Source organism: Argopecten irradians, chromosome 1 (assembly GCF_041381155.1).
Source record: "Argopecten irradians isolate NY chromosome 1, Ai_NY, whole genome shotgun sequence".
In the NCBI taxonomy this organism is placed as follows: domain Eukaryota; kingdom Metazoa; phylum Mollusca; class Bivalvia; order Pectinida; family Pectinidae; genus Argopecten; species Argopecten irradians.
This window is the reverse complement of record NC_091134.1, coordinates 65,556,761-65,574,683: the sequence shown is the minus strand read 5'-3', so window position 1 is coordinate 65,574,683 and position 17,923 is coordinate 65,556,761. Positions and strand designations below refer to the sequence as shown.

General features: G+C 38.5%; 1 protein-coding gene across 1 annotated transcript; it reads right to left on the bottom strand.

Annotated features, from left to right (window-relative positions):
- Window positions 1-6,435: 6,435 nt before the first annotated feature.
- On the bottom strand, window positions 6,436-17,089 carry LOC138305676 (L-sorbose 1-dehydrogenase-like). The gene is given in 13 exon segments (XM_069245969.1): window positions 6,436-7,306; window positions 7,685-7,916; window positions 8,393-8,570; window positions 8,727-8,801; window positions 8,803-8,903; window positions 9,086-9,236; window positions 11,123-11,290; window positions 11,529-11,650; window positions 12,009-12,137; window positions 12,340-12,529; window positions 12,839-13,047; window positions 13,644-13,838; window positions 16,885-17,089. Coding segments are annotated over 12 exon segments (1,854 nt in total). The 5' UTR covers window positions 13,771-13,838; window positions 16,885-17,089; the 3' UTR covers window positions 6,436-7,134.
- Between the last annotated feature and the right edge of the window lie 834 nt (window positions 17,090-17,923).

Sequence of the window (17,923 nt, the reverse complement as noted above, 5' to 3'; positions counted from 1 at the left end):
TGACCAAATTTGGCCACAAACATCCTTAGGAGAAGGGGAACAGAACTTGTATAAATTTTGGCTCTGACCCCCTGGGGGCAGGAGGGGCGGGGCCCAATAGGGGAAATAAAGGTAAATCCTATAAATCGCTACTAGTCATAGAGTTCTTCATGGATTGTAACCAAATTTGGCCACAAACATTCTTTGGGGAAGGGGAACAGAACTTGTATAAAATTTGGCTCTGACCCCCCGGGGGCAGGAGGGGCGGGGCCCAATAGGGGAAATAAAGGTAAATCCTATAAATCGTTACTAGTCATAGAGTTCTGCATGGATTGTAACCAAATTTGGCCATAAACATCCTTGGGGGAAGGGGAACAGAACTTGTATAAAATTTTGGCTCTGAGCCCCCGGGGGCAGGAGGGGCGGGGCCCAATAGGGGAAATAAAGGTAAATCCTATAAATTACTACTTGTCCTAGAGTTCTGCATGGATTGTGACCAAATTTGGCCACAAACATCCTTAGGAGAAGGTGAACAGAACTTGTATAAATTTTGGCTCTGAGCCCCTGGGGGCAGGAGGGGCGGCCCAATAGGGGAAATAAAGGTAAATCCTATAAATCACTACTAGTCATAGAGTTCTGCATGGATTGTAACCAAATTTGACCACAAACATTCTTTGGGAAAGGGGAACAGAACCTGTATAAATTTTGACTCTGACCCCCCTGGGGCAGGAGGGGCGGGGCCCAATATGGGAAATAAAGGTAAATCCTATAAATCGCTACTTGTCCTAGAGTTCTGCATGGATTGTGACCAAATTTGGCCACAAACATCCTTTGGAGAAGGGGAACAGAACTTGTATAAATTTTGGCTCTGACCCCCCGGGGGCAGGAGGGGCGGGGCCCAATAGGGGAAATAAAGGTAAATCCTATAAATCGCTACTAGTCATAGAATTCTGCATGGATTGTAACCAAATTTAGCCACAAACATTCTTTGGGGAAGGGGAACAGAACTTGTATAAATTTTGGCTCTGACCCCCCAGGGGCAGGAGGGGCGGGGCCCAATAGGGGAAATAAAGGTAAATCCTATAAATCGCTACTTGTCCTAGAGTTCTGCATGGATTGTGACCAAATTTGGCCACAAACATCCTTGGGAGAAGGGGAACAGAACTTGTATAAATTTTGGCTCTGACCCCCTGGGGGCAGGAGGGGCGGGGCCCAATAGGGGAAATAAAGGTAAATCCTATAAATCGCTACTAGTCATAGAGTTCTGCATGGATTATAACCAAATTTGGCCACAAACATCCTTGGGGGAAGGGGAACAGAGCTTGTATAAATTTTGGCTCTGACCCCCAGGGGGCAGGAATGGTGGGGCCCAATAGGGGAATTAGAGGTAAATATTCAAATTTCTTCAGAAAATAAACAATGAACCTGTATCCAGAATATTACTTGGCATTAAAAACCAGGTGAGCGATACAGGCCCTCAACAAAATTTCGTTGATTTGTGTAGTTTTTGTCAGTAAGAACCCAACTTAATTTTCAAGACATGAGCATGCTTTAGCTACTGTTGTAACAGAAACGATATCACCTTCTGAAACTCTGTCAAGGTCAAATTGTAGGTGACATTGATGACCTGATTTGGTTGACTCAACTACTGAGTATGGAGTTCTGATGCCTTGCAGTGCCGGATAAAGAGCCAAGGCAATTTAAAGAGATCAAAGGTAAAAATATAAGGACAGTCACCTGGTGTGCTATGCGACACACCATTTCACCTGGTGTGCTATGTGACACACTGTCTAACCTGGTGTGCTATGTAACACACCGTCTCACCTGGTGTGCCATGTGACACGTCTCACCTTATGTGCCATGTGACACACCGTCTCACCTGGTGTGCTATGTGACACACCGTCTCACCTGGTGTGCTATGTGACACACCGTCTCACCTGGTTTGCTTTATGTGACACACCGTCTCACCTGGAGTGCTATGTGACACACCGTCTCACCTGGTGTGCCACGTGACACACCGTCTCACCTGGTGTACCACGTGACACACCATCTCACCTGGTGTGCCATGTGACACACCGTCTCACCTGGTGTGCTTTTTACAATGGCCCGTTTGAGCCTGTCAAATTACAACTACCTGATTAGATATGTTGTTCATTTATAAATTGACAAAGCGTACATGACCATTTACGGTGGGCAGGGCAAGGTATCGGCGTGAGTTATTGGGAGACTGGTGAATGGGGAATGTTAGATTCCAGTCTTGACCTTTGGTTCAGCTTTGATTAATATTGCAGCGATAACGTGACAAATAATAAAACGCAGACCATGTCCCCTCGTTTTTTCTGTATACAGACAATTGTATCTGCTGAAGTCATGTTTTCAAGACAACGTCTAAGTTGCTTTTGTATGTTTATAGATAAAAGAAGACCACATACTATATAACTGACTGCATTTACAGGGAATGTCGAACTGTCACGTTATCGCTGCAATATTAATCAAAGCTGAACCAAAGGTCAAGACTGGAATTTAACATTCCCCATTCACTAGTCTCCCAATAACTCACGCCGATACCTTGCCCTGCCCACCGTATATGGTCATGTACATTTTGTCAATTTATAAATGTACAACTACTTAAGAGTAAATGGTCATGTACACTTTGTCAATTTATAAATGTACAACTTATTCAATAACGTAGCTGTAATTTGACAGGCTCAAACGGGCCATCGTGGCTTTGTGACACACCGACTTACCTGATGTGCTATTCCACACACCGACTCACCTGGTGTGCTATGTGACACACCGACTCACCTGGTATGCTATGTGACACACCGACTCACCTGGTGTGCTATGTGACACACCGACTCACCTGGTGTGCTATGTGACACACTGTCTCACCTGGTGTGCTATGTGACACACTGTCTCACCTGGTGTGCTATGTGACACACCGACTCACCTGGTTTAATTTAATTCTTTATTTATTTTACGAGGATTACAAACAGCCCGAAGGCTACTAGATGCTCTCCTCAACATATATCAAACAAACAATATGTACAATTACACAAAAGACATACAAATGTCGCACACGCTAACACTCACACATACATACTTTAGAGAGAGAGAGAGAGAAAGAGAGAGAGAGAGAGAGGGGGGGGGGACTGAGACAGAGAGAGAGAGAGAGGAAGATGGGGGGTTGGTTCAAAATCTGTTTGAATTTACTATATATTCAAATACATGGTCAAATAATGCTTTGTTCTCAATTTCGTTTAGAGTTTCTAAGCCACATAAAATTATATAAGAACATTTGGCATGAGCTCTACACTGAGGTTGGAATTGACATTTGGAGCGAATATATGACAAAGAGTGCGGAGCATATTGGAACGGATTCTGTTATATTTTGGACAATGTAAAAAGAAATGAATTTCATCTTCGGAGGAGTTCACGCAAAGGTCACAGAATTTGTTATTGGTTAAGTTGTAAGAATGTCTATGTTTGTTTAAAGCACTTAAACCATTCTTATTCTGGTGTGATTGATTTTGCCTTTCCCGTGTCCATATGTTTATAAATAGATTTTTTGTGGAGTGGATAGATTTGACAGTGCAAGAGAGAAGGACTTTAGTGAAGAGCTATTTCTTAATGTGTCAGGTAGATTGTTCCAGTCACGTATTGATTTTGGAAAGAAGGATTGATGATAGAAAGATTTTCTTGACAGGATAGGGAGAATAGTATTTGAATTTCTAAAGTTGTAGTTTGGTGTTCTATGAGTCTGAATTGGACAGATAGTTTTCAGATATGGTGGACACAGATCGTGCTTAATTTTAAATAACATTTTTATTCTGCAATTTTTTCGTCTATCACTTAGTTTTTCCCATCCCAATTCAACCAACAGTTTAGTATATTTGGTTACCTTATAACCACCTGTGCATATTAATGCCGCCCTACGCTGAACACTTTCAATAAGGTCAGACTCTTGCTGACTACAATTATCAAATAAAATATTGCCATATTCCATAACCGATCTTACCATAGTTTTATATAGTGTTTCTAGGCATGAACGCGGGATAATATAAGCTAATGCTTGTAAGATGTTTAATATTCTGTTTGCTTTGGCTACAATTTCTGAGATGTGAGAATGCCAGCTAAGGTTATCAGAAAGAAATATGCCCAGATGTTTATGGTTAATAACATGTTTAATCAGAATGTTATTAAGTAGAAGGTTCGGTTTCACCTGCTTTGCTATGTGACACACCGACTCACCTGGTGTGCTATGTGACACACCGACTCATCTGGTGTGCTATGTGACACACCGTCTCACCTGGTGTGCTATGTGACACACCGACTCACCTGCTTTGCTATGTGACACACCGTCTCATCTGGTGTGCTATGTGACACACCGACTCATCTGTTGTGCTATGTGACACACCGACTCACCTGGTTTGCTATGTGACACACCGTCTCACCTGGTGTGCTATGTGACACACCGACTCACCTGGTGTGCTATGTGACACACCGTCTCATCTGGTGTGCTATGTGACACACCGACTCACCTGGTTTGCTATGTGACACACCGTCTCACTTGTCGTGCTATGTGACACACCGTCTCACTTGTCGTGCTATGTGACACATTCTAATCTTATTATGGTGGGCGAAAAACACATACAATACATACCATTCGTCGGCATTGGAGATCATTTAAAATAATATCTTTTGGCTTTATTGTGTTAAAATCGTGTATTAATATGATATATTGTAGGGGAAATCGTTACCCCTCACTCCTTATCGTCATTATATCAAAAACATATACACATGTATGTATGTTTCTGATTATATTTCTCTCTTGACATTTTGAGTCTTATGGGTCTCTTGATCGAATACTATAAGCATTGCTATCAAAATTGGGTTGGCTGCCTTGAAAGGTGTATTCGGTCAGATAGTGAGTAGTTTAAATCGGTTCCATTCGATGTTCACAGTTCTCACCCTTGTATGCTGGACATCAACATTTACAAGGCCTCGAAAACAGATTGGATACCACCAGCTTGATTTCTGCATGATCATGCCACCCACATAGCCGATCCTGGCATTTTTCTACCAAAAGTCACTTGATAGCGGTACCATTGTTATTCCAGATGATTCGCGAGATGCGTCCATCATTCCTATCTGTTAGAAGAGCGAGAAACACCGAACATCCCCTGGCTAGCATCACTAACATCGATACCCTGTAAGGTATTAAAGCATATCGGCCATGTGATACACCATTTTGACAAAAATTTCATTCGGTCTGCTTGTCACTTATGAAGGCGAACAGGTAGACACTGTCCTGCTAGATTGTGCAAAAGCCTTCGATAAAGAATCTGACAAAAGCCTACTTTACAATTTAGCATTCCACGGAGTGAAAGACAAGACATCGGGATACCAGATGCAGCAAGTTCCAAAGTCGAGCTATTTGCTGATGACCGTCTATCGGGACATTAAGTTCGGAGGCAGACGCGATATTGCTCCGGCATGACCTGTTATCCCGGGAACGTTGGGCAAAGGGCTAGCAGATGGTGTTGATCATAACCCGAAAGAGGAAGCCAATTAAGACCAATTACACAATTCGTGGCCATATTCCAGAGGAAGTAGAATTCAGGAAGTACTTGGTAGTGACAGTCAGCAAAGACCTTAAGTGGAACACACATATCGATATGGCTACTTCCAAGGCAAACAGAACAATTGGATCATTCCGGCGCATCATGAGAAGATGAAAGCCATCAGCAAAGTCCAGGGCCTATCAAACACTAGCAAAGCCACCACTAGAATAACTCGTCAGTCTAAGACCCCCCCAACAACCAAATCAGCCAGCCCGAACCAGTCCAACACAGAGTGACTAGATTTGTGACCAGAAACTACACCAATAAAGAGCTGGGTATGACAACAATACTACAGCAACTGGACTGGGAACCACTATCGATTAGGAGGGCCAAGGTCAGACTGATATTGGTGTACAAGATTTACCATCAACTAATGACTATTCCATCACAGCGCTGCGTACATTATACAAAGTCACCTTAGAACCAGGTGAGGACATGCCACTTATATACCATCATCACGGAGAGAACATCATCTTCCCCTAGAACCATCCGAGACTGGAACAGAATTCCTGTACTATCCGCTAAAGCAAGCAGTCTGGATGAATTCCACAACAAAATAGGCAGTCTACCACCAGCCTGATCTGGAGCGATATGAGGCATCTGGCGAGTTTATCTTTTCATCCAGGTGAACTGTTTTCTAATTGCGTTTAGATATGGCTTTTAGTGTGGCATTGTTAAACTTTGTGTTCAGACTTTAAACTTCAGTTCAGTTATCCAGCGTGTTGGTCACCCTCTGTATGCAGGTGATTAAGTGTAGAGTGATATCGCTTGTCTGGGGAGCTCAATAAATTATTTATCTTTCTTTTAGCTAAAATATAACAACACAATTACGTTTCATATTTTAATTTATTTTGAAACATGATTAATACATCGGACAATATACAGTACAGCTCTAACGTAATTGGTAGTTATCAAAAGTTTGAAATGCAATTTTCCCTAATCAAGTGAGACAAAAGTCACAAATTGGGCTTTAGTGAGTTTCTTTTATGACTGACTTTCAAAACCTTTTTCAGATATTCAGGTAAGGACGATATCAAACATCCTATACCTATCGAATATGTTGTTAAAGCTGAATGGTCTGATTTTACGTACTAACATACACAAATTAAATGCAACATTACATATAATGACGTATAACAAGTGCGATTGATGGGCATAATGTCATGGAAAATAGTTCTTCATAATTGTTGGTCATTTGAAAGCACCCGAGGTGTCGCTGAGATTTACTTGGTGATCATCCGGGTACGTATAGACACATAGGTTTTTTTCAGACAAAACATTTACGTGTTCTATTTATATATTATGCATTTTTTTCGAAAGTGTACATATTTGAACAAAATTAAGTAAAGAGAAATTCATAAGGATCATCGATGTTTAGTTTGTAGAACAACCATAGAACCATAATAGGACTTAAAGATTAATTTCAGATACATGACCAGTCCTTTCATTTACTCGCCGAACGACCTATTGGAATACAAAAAAAACTTTGCAATTCACATTTAATGACTAGTTATCTTAGATCAACACTTTATCAAACTTTCACTTTTTGTAAAATTTGTTTGATATCTTTCACTGTGTCCTTCCCTCTAATTATGTCGGCAGCTTTTTCACCAATCATTATGCTGGCGGCGTTAGTGTTGGCCGATGGGACGTTCCTCATCACCGACGCGTCGGCGACCCGTAGTCCAGATATCCCCTTGACCCTGCAAGTAAGCAGATCACATTTTCCTGATCATACAAAATGATATATACAATTATGGTTTATGTTAAAGTTAAAACATAAATATATCCAGTTATCTATTTATTCATATTAAGAACCTTAACACATTTTGACGGATACCAGAACATTTTCCAATTCCAACATGATTACTCAATACTGATGTTGTCTACATGTTTTTGTTGTGTTAAAGAACAATATGGACATAGCCATTCATTGTTGCCCACTTACTTAAAACTGGCAACATACATAATATGATAATGATAACATTATTTCTAACGAAGGTTTCCTCGTAAGTTATAGGACGGAATTTATTTAATATTGGCCATGTCTTATGTTAGTACATGTATATAGAGTGACCTACCGGAGGGCGGGATCTACCACGGCTGTTGGATCATCAGTAGCACCCATACGACATGTAGTTGTTGGATGGTAAACTGTCAGAGTGTAATGACGTATGTAGCACTCCCAGAATGCATCCGACCGAAAAGCGTGTTGCTTGCAGACCTGGGCCGCCATTGATGATTTGCTTGTTTCCTCCATTCCAATGTGTCTCAATACTGGTGTGTCTACAAGTCTTTCTATAATTCTCATCCCTGATGGGTAATATAAATCAGGTTATTGGAAAATGCACATAAGCTGCAATTAATTTCTAGTAGAGTTATATATAGTGTGATCGTTCCTGTTGATATGCATATTAATTTGTTATGTAAGTGTTATGTTCAAAATCAATAAAATACATTAAAATATACCAATCATTAACGACATATTGTAGTAGACATAATTAAGTCTGAATATGATTTGAACACGTCCAAATCAAACAGGAAAGGGCACAGTACTATATATGTACTATATTGCCACTTCATCTGTTTATCAGTTTGTTTGTTTGATTAATTAACGTCTACAGCAGTAGGCATATAGTTTGTGATACGATGTTGACAGTTTGTCTTAAAACTTGAATAATGTCAGAATAACAAAATCGTTAAAATCGATTAAACAAGGAAAGTGTAATCAAATCTGATTTCAATAGTTGCTTAGTTCAGAAGAATCGACGGTTTTTGTTTTATCCTACCTGCTATTAGTGTTTTCACGTCATCTGTGTGTTCCAGGTAGTTTGGCTGTATGAGGGGATGATCAAATGGATCTGAGCTCCTAAGGCGGATCGTTCCTTTACTTTTGGGATGGAGGAGGGTCGGTAAAAATGACACCGTTTCGGCGGAGGAGTCGTAGGAAAAGATCGTATCCATGATCTTAATTGAAATACAAAGTGTATATTAATTAATTGGCAATTTATCTAGAATCTATTCTAACTTAATTAAAGCATGGCAATATTTATTAAAATTTGACTGATAGGCAAAGTATCCTAATTCAGCTCATCCATTAATTCTATCTTGTGTAATACTCACATCATCTTTATAATTGAACGGAGCATGCGCTTTTCCCTCTTTTGTTAATCCGTGTGCGCTGTGACACACCGACTGTTATGAAATGCAGCTGTACGTCTGGACCTCGCCCAGCGTCCTTGGTAGATCCATCCGTGTACACAAATGCCATCCCCTCTAATGAGGACGCCGCCAGGTGACCTTAAATAAGGCAATTACTGTATTATCATATTGCGCGATCTTATTGATCATAAAGTATACGTAGGGATATTCAAAATGATTTTATGCACCTCATTATAATGTGTTACTCTCGCTGACGCTATTTGTTAAACTGTTACAATGAAGAGATTTTTCGGAGGTGGGAAATTAGTTTAAAAGCGTACCTGACTTGAGCAGAAGGTATTGAAGTATTGTTGATAAACCGGTCAGCTTCTGCTCCGTCAATGACGCGGTGATATTGATGGCGTGCACGACGGGTATAAGTATGTGGTCCTGTAGATTGTTACCAACAGGAAGGTCAGCCACGACGGGGATCTAATGGACAAAGTAAATATTAGTATATAACGGTATATCTATTGTGATATCTAAATGTTCCAAATTGCTATAGTGTTGAAAATTGGCGTAAGTAAAACACAGAAATCATCAGATCCAAACACATGTCATCATGGGCTTGGGGCGTCGGAACAATATAGAAATCATCATATCCAAAAAAACGTCATCGTGGGCTTGGGGCGTGGGAACAATATAGAAATCATCAGATCCAAACACATGTCATCTTGGGCTAGGGGCGTGGGAACAATATAGAAATCATCAGATCAAAACACATGTCATCGTGGGCTTGGGGCGTGGGAACAATATAGAAATAATCAGATCCAAACACATGTCATCGTGGGCTAGGGGCGTGGGAATAATATAGACATCATCAGATCTAAACACATCTCATCGTGGGCTAGGGGCGTGGGAACAATATAGAAATCACCAGATCCAAACACATCTCATCGTGGGCTAAAGTCGTGGGAACAATATAGAAATCATCAGATCGAAAAACATGTCATCGTGGGCTAAGGGCGTGGGAACAATATAGAAATCATCAAATCCAAACACATATCATCGTGGGCTAAAGTCGTGGGAACAATATAGAAATCATCAGACCCAAACACATCTCATCGTGGGCTAAGGGCGTGGGAGCAATGTAGAAATCATCAGATCCAAACACATGTCATCGTGGGCTAGGGGCGTGGGAACAATATAGAAATCATCTGATTCAAACACATGTCATCATGGGCTAAGGGCGTGGGAACAATATAGAAATCATATATCCAAACACATGTCATCGTGAGCTAGGGGCGTGGGAACAATATAGAAATCATCAGATCCAAACACATGTCATCGTGAGCTAGGGGCGTGGGAACAATATAGAAATCATCAGATCCAAACACATCTCATCGTTGGCTAGGGGCGTGGGAACAATATAGAAATCATCAGATCCAAACACATGTCATCTTGGGCTAGGGGCGTGGGAACAATATAGAAATCATCAAATCCAAACACATATCATCGTGGGCTAAAGTCGTGGGAACAATATAGAAATCATCAGATCCAAACACATCTCATCGTGGGTTAGGGGCGTGGGAACAATACAGAAATCATCAGATCCAAAAACATGTCATCGTGGGCTAAGGGCGTGGGAACAATATAGAAATCATCAGATCCAAAAACATGTCACCATGGGCTAAGGGCGTGGGAACAATATAGAAATCATCAGATCCAAAAACATGTCATCGTTGGCTAAGGGCGTGGGAACAATATAGAAATCATCAGATCCAAACACATGTCATCTTGGGCTAGGGGCATGAGAACAATATAGAGATCTTCAGATCCAAACACATGTCATCGTAAGCTAGGGGCGTGGGAACAATATAGAAATCACCAGATCCAAACACATGTCATCGTGAGCTAGGGGCGTGGGAACAATATAGAAATCATCAGATCCAAAAGCATGTCATCCTGGGCACAATATAGAAATCATCAGATCCAAAAACACATGTCATCGTGAGCTAGGGACGTGGGAACAATATAGAAATCATCAGATCCAAACACATCTAATCGTGGGCTAGGGGCGTGGGAACAATATAGAAATCATCACAAACTGTAACATAGATTTGAAATTAAAAGATAGAAAATGAAAAATAGCAAACAAGACAAAATGTTGTTCGCAATAAAAATATAGGCAAGAAAAAGAAAATCATATCATTACGTGACAATCGAAAATATAAAGCAAAATGAAAGCATAATAAAAAAAAGAGAATAATCAAATGGAATGGAAATAAATGTAATAGGAATAGAAAATCAAAAGTATAATTGGATGGGTAAAACCCAATACAGAAGTTAAGATTGGATATCTTGAATCATGGACATACCCCGAGCTCCTTGAGGTGGTCCTTTGGTCCAATCCCTGACAGCATCAGTAGCTGAGGAGAGTTGACAGCCCCGCCTGACAGTATCACCTCCTTATTGGCGTACACTCTCATCTTCTTATTCCGTCTGATCAGCTCCACTCCTACAGCTCGCTTGTTCTCTATTATCACCTGTTACGTCATCGTGACGTCAGATAGTGACAAGAGTTGGTATCAGATACTCTCATTTTATAATTTTGATTATCATTTCATTTTTTATATAGCATGTCAAAGAATTGTACAAATGACGAACACCTCATTTTTTATACATAGAAAAAAAATGCACCAAAAGCTTATCAAAAATTACAGATGATAAAACATAGAAGGATATCCATGTTTATAAATGTATAGAAAATGTTTTTTCTTTTACCTTGGTTACGAAGGAACGTGTGGCCACGTGCAGATTTGGCCTTGATATGGCAGGCTTTAGGAAGGCTTGATAAGTACTCCATCTAACTCCATTGTGTATTGTCGCTTGCATCCTGCAAAATCCTGGTATTAAAAGGATAGTATGGAATTATTGTTTATTTTACTTTTTATTTTAGTCCTTAAGATAGTTAAGGTAATAAAAAAGACCGGAAAAGGCAGAAACTGGTTTCCACATGTCGTGAACATTTTGTTGTGATTAGGAACTCCTCCAGAACCTTATATGCATACTATTGAGTTTTTTCTCATCAACAAATGCAATCAGCTTTTGAACTGCAACTATATACCTACAGAAATAAATCTAGTTTAATGAAAACTGCAATATTTTCATGAGAAATGATTTGATTTATCATGTACAATTCCTGTCATTCCTAGATTATATTGCAATCATTTTTGATGTCATATTCGATGTATGATTTCCTACCGATTTGATCTTCTCCGTTACAGTCCACGAGGTTATAGCCTAAATGTTGGCCGGCCTGGATGTATTTCTCCTCCAGAATAGTCTGGGTAGGTCCACTAACATATAGGGGTCCATTCTTACCGTGGTAGGCTAAAAACATTGAAAATCATTGTTTTTCTTACAACATAATACGTACATTTCTATTTTTATTTAATACATTATGCAAATATAAACCAATAGCAACGAAATTTCATTTCCAATTATGATTAATCTTCCAAATTTCAATCCTTTGTGATAACTTACTTGATGTTCTACTTTTTCTAATTCATCACAAACAAAACCATATTCTTACGTGATGTTTTGAACTCGGGTATTTCGACTTTCTCTGACTTAATGAAGTATGGTAGAACATCTCTATAGCTCCAGCCTTCACATCCCTCTTTGGCCCAGCTGTCGAAGTCATGACGATTTCCTCTCATGTACACCATCCAGTTTAGTCCACTGCTTCCTCCAAGCACACGGCCACGTGGCCAATAGCTTCTCTAAATTAAACAAAACACAATTCAACACGTGTTTAAAAAAGTTTGACATATGTCGAAATATTTCGTTTTACATTGACGTTTATATGCGATAGTTATTTAGTATTGAATTTTGTTCTAAGAAATAATCGATGAAATAACTTTTCTTTGTATCATTTTTGTGGAAATTATGATATTTTTATTATTGTTGAGACGTCTACTTTGACGACTACTAACACAACAGTTCATTCATATGTGGATGATATACATAATTTATCGTTATCTTAAGGTCCAAATTGTGCCTAAGAACACTTTCAAACATAAAGTACTTACGTTTTCCTTTAAAGCTTTACAAGCGTTGTTTTGTGGTTCACTGTAGTACATCCAGTCTTGTTCCGTCTTTTGTGTATCAATTGCGGCCACGGGAACAGAAATGAGAGGATTTTCCTCTTCCTCTCCCCCAGCCTCCAGGAGAAGAACATTAATAGCCTTGTCCTCCGAGAGTCGGTTAGCCAATACAGCGCCCGAAGACCCAGCTCCAACTCAATGAAAAACAACATCAAAGTTATGTTGGCGCCCACCAAAGAATGATCTACGTTTGACAATGGAAAGAGGGATCTTTTCTCTACTTTTCGAACTTTTACTATTTTTAGTGGGGATATTACAAATTTTTAATCTTAGCTATTATATCAACGTTTTCCTTTAGGTTTTTCATTAAATCTAACTACCGTTGTCAAGCAATGCACAGTGACAATGGCCTAAAAACTAATATATTTATGTTTTATAAAACATAGTCAGGAGGAGTCTCATCCTCGGTCACTGAAGGTAATAATCAAACTATCGCATATTTACGATATTGGGATTTTAACTGTAACCATTAATAACCTAATCTTTTATAATCACCATATTTATACTAACGAATGAAATTGATACATCAACACCAATATAGGTATAATACTACATACATGTATGTATATAGAGATTAAGTGGGATCTTCAGTGAAGGGTTTACTGGTGCTGTTTTTTCTTCGCTCTATGCACCAAAACTATTACCTAGATGTTTATAACAGATACTGTAGGTTAAATAAAGACACTTCCTCTCTTGAGAGCATCATGTGGTGATAGCGGTCATAACTTACTAATAATGTAGTCATAAGTTTTGTTTAATTTGGTAGCTGACAGGTCAGGCTTCTGATTCGCCCGCATGTACAAATATGCCACAGTAGCCACCACGGCCACCAACAGAGCAGTCGATATCCGGGTCATCCTTGATCACGTGATTTGTTTACATGAAACAAAAAGTTTGATTTCAGCTTCTCATTTCCTTCGAGCAACTGTAACAAAACACAATATTTTTGTAGAAGCTTATATATATTTGACGTTGCATAAATGATTTTGCCCAATGTTAAAAATTCAGCGCCACGGCCAATTTCGACTTATTTCGAACATTTTCATTTAGTTATAGAACAGACAATTGATGGAGACATACTATCTTTCATTTTATATGCTATATGTTAATAAACTGGTCTACATGTAAAATATCTGCTATCACATTGTCCACTAAGATATTAAAGAAACTTTCTTTACCATTTGCCATAATTAGCATGCTTAATTTTGGGTGATATTCGTTGCATTTTTATGAAACTAGTAATTACATGTAACTGAGTTTCTGCTAGTCGGTTGATTTCGTTAAAGTGCCACCTAAGAATTTAAGAACTTAGGTTTATTAAGAGTACACTCAGAATTTTGTGTTATATCACCATAACATAAACAATTTATTCAAATTAATCCTTATATTTCAATTTACTAAAGATTGTCTCTTCAAAATTCCAAATTTATTTTGGGACTTTTTTGTCTAAGAAATTATTATGCCGTCATCTCATCCAAGCAGAAGCGGCGTTACAAACGGCGACGCCATTTTTCCTTTATGGGCTGATAAAGTAAATTTAAAGCCATTGAAAATGCTCGTAAATAAAGTTGCTGATAGCTAAGGGAGAGACTGACATCCATGAGTATTTTTGTAATATATGCTTAGTCAATATGCTTCTTTATGAGGTACTAACTGAAAATTGTACAAATGGTTGGACTGACCCCCATATGGGGCCTGAGAGGCGGGAGCAAAAGGGATCAATTGGTCTGTTTTCATATAAACGGCTTCTTCTCTGCAAACCAAGCATTGGATAACACTCATATTGCATAGGTTACATAATAATATATAAATAATAATATATATATTTTTTTATTATTATCATATTGCATAGGTTACATCCTTATGGAGTGGGAATTCAAATGCTTGGGCTGATCCCTCGGGGACTTGACGAGCCGGTCCAAAAGAGTCAATTCGGCTATTTGCATATAAACTACTAGACAGAATCCATATTGCATTGGTAACATTTTTATAGGGTGGGTATTCAAAATTGAACATATTTTACAAAGTGTTACAAAAAGTTTTGATGATAATTCCTAAATAAACCAGGTGAGCGATACAGGCCCTCTTCAATAATATCAATGAGATTGCATGAGTAACATGTGTGACAATTTGTAAACACAGTTTGATTTCTCGGATGGAAAAATAAAATAAGTTTAACACGCGAAGTAACCAGGATTTGTTCTGATAATTAAATGATTTCAAGATGTTTTGTTAAAGAAAATGTGTAATTTAAAAATGATGACAACTTTACACATGCCGCTATTACTCATTAGCATATTTTTAAAACACATGTATCAAATTCTCAAAATATCTCTCAATGAAGTACGTGTTCTCCCAATCTCTGGTGTCTAGAATATTTTTCAAAATAAAGTTAGGGCTTCGTTCCTAATGATGAGCTATATAAGATACATGTAGGTCACGTAATCTTATGTGGGTAACTAGTCTAGTAGTCCGCTAAACCTGCCTATATTATTAGGCTTTTTTAATTTAATTTTTTTTGCCTAATATATAGTCAGCTCGCGGTACCTCTTAAAAATGTGAAATCGTAGGCCAGATTTGGCCTACGCTACGTCAGCGGCATATTTCTAATATATCGTCCATGCAATGCCGGGAAAACGTACACATACCTTTATATTAGGATCTTATGTACTCCTTTGCCCCCATGTTACATCCCATTTATGAAATTAAACAACTGTGTACAATGAAATACTTCCGAGACCCTTCTATTTCACACATTTGTAATGGCCGCCGTATACACATTTAGTAGAGCAAACGGCAGCCAATCAACTTCGCTTCCGGTTTTATTTTTAAAAAACCACGTGTAGTTGAAAGATAAACAAAATGCTAGCCAGTTAGAGTTTTTAAAGTAAAATCATGGTCGACATACACGACATGTTGTCAAATATTCAAATTGAACACGACTATTGCTGGTACCGCATCACTTTCGCGATATTCACGTTGCATATACATGTAGCATATACACGGTAGAATTTTGTTTATCTTTCAACTACACGTGGATATTTAAAAATAAAACCGGAAGCGAAGTTGATTGGCTGCCGTTGGCTCTACTAAATGTGTATACGGCGGCCATTACAAATGTGTGAAATAGAAGGGTCTCGGAAGTATTTCATTGTACACAGTTGTTTAATTTCATAAATGGGATGTAACATGGGGGCAAAGGAGTACATAAGATCCTAATATAAAGGTATGTGTACGTTTTCCCGGCATTGCATGGACGATATATTAGAAATATGCCGCTGACGTAGCGTAGGCCAAATCTGGCCTACGATTTCACATTTTTAAGAGGTACCGCGAGCTGACTATACATTAGGCAAAAAAAAAAAAAAAATTAAAAAAGCCCAATAATATAGGCAGGTTTAGCGGACTACTAGTCTAGATGTAGTTACGGATACAACCGTCATTTTTGTGATAGCTTGGCAGACGTAGCAAGAGGTGATAAGGAATGCATTTGAGGACGTGGTTAAGGGTCGTCTGTCGATCTGGCAGTATTATACTACGGCCATGTATGTATGTTTACCTATGGGCCATGAGATAAAGAAACTTGAACTTGAATTTGAATGTATAGAATGGTCACAGCAATGTTGCACGCATGAGTAACTCAACACACGCTTAGAAGTTATTTTTAAAGCTGGTCACATATACTGTATTCTAATGTGATAACAGTGTTCGACAGTCATACGTTAACCTTGTAACCTGCTAACTGTTAATATTGGAGAAGTTTTGAAAGAAATGTTTTCATGTATGACACTACTTGTCTGTTTTGGGACAATGCAAGTAAATATCAGCTTGTTATATTGTCACCGTCAAAGAATAGCAGAGCATCGTACTTCACAAGTCTATATACATTTAGTCATCGTATATTGGTGTTCACATTCATATCCCTCCCCCTCTCACACACACCCTTGCACCATAACATGAAAGCTACCTACCTTGGGTGTCGTTCTGATTCTCAGTGAAGTTTAAACTATTCTATATGCCACTTCACTATGTTTGTTCATACTCCAATGAACGACACCAGTCTGCTTCGAACGTCCCACTTAATGACACTATCTTGATACTAAGTAGAGAAACCGAGCATGTCCAAGTTGAACGGTGTGCTCTTATGTTGATATACTAGATATGACTTATGTGTGTCGTTCAACATGTGGTGTATACGTGTACCTGCTATATGTTTATCCTTTCTATTTATGATCATTTTAGAAAACTAATGTGAGGATCGAGCCATTGGAGTATGTTTTATGTTATCTTAATTATAACATAAAAATATAAATAAAAAAAATCAATGTTGGCAAGTCGTGTCGCAGTCCATTCGATCAGCTGTATCTACGTTCTCTCAGTACCTACCCATATCGTAACACGTAGGTGTGTACTCTAACTAAATACATACGCAATGCATTTTAATCTTTTATACTTCGTTTATATCTACTTTCCGTAACGGTACAATTGACGCCTTAAACATGTCTTTTGAAAGCAATTTTATATTAAAATTATATATGCCCTAGCTTTCATACTCATGAATGTAGAAACGCTCTTAACAGTGTATTCGTTATCACAAATGGCCACCATTTTTAGTATTACAGTACTTGCAATGCATAGGTTTTAATTTTATAAGTAAAAACGAGAACTGAAAATAATTTTGGCAACACTGCCAAAAATCTTTATACAATGTACATCTACATCACAATAAAATGAGTTCATGAAGTCAAGTTGTGGTCTACAATTTCAATTCTTATATTTACAGAGTTACCAATTATAATTAGTAATTATAAAGTGCTTTCTGCAGTTATGGTTTGATCTAAGCATACATAAGGCACATATTCTGTGTTATAACTAATGTTTATAAGGCATCATACATGTTTGTCTGTCCATTTGAATGATTTTCACAGCTTAAGTCATCACACCTGCTGTTTTTCAATAGATTATCGAAGACAACATAGCATGTCAAATTTTTCGCCAAGTTACGGAACA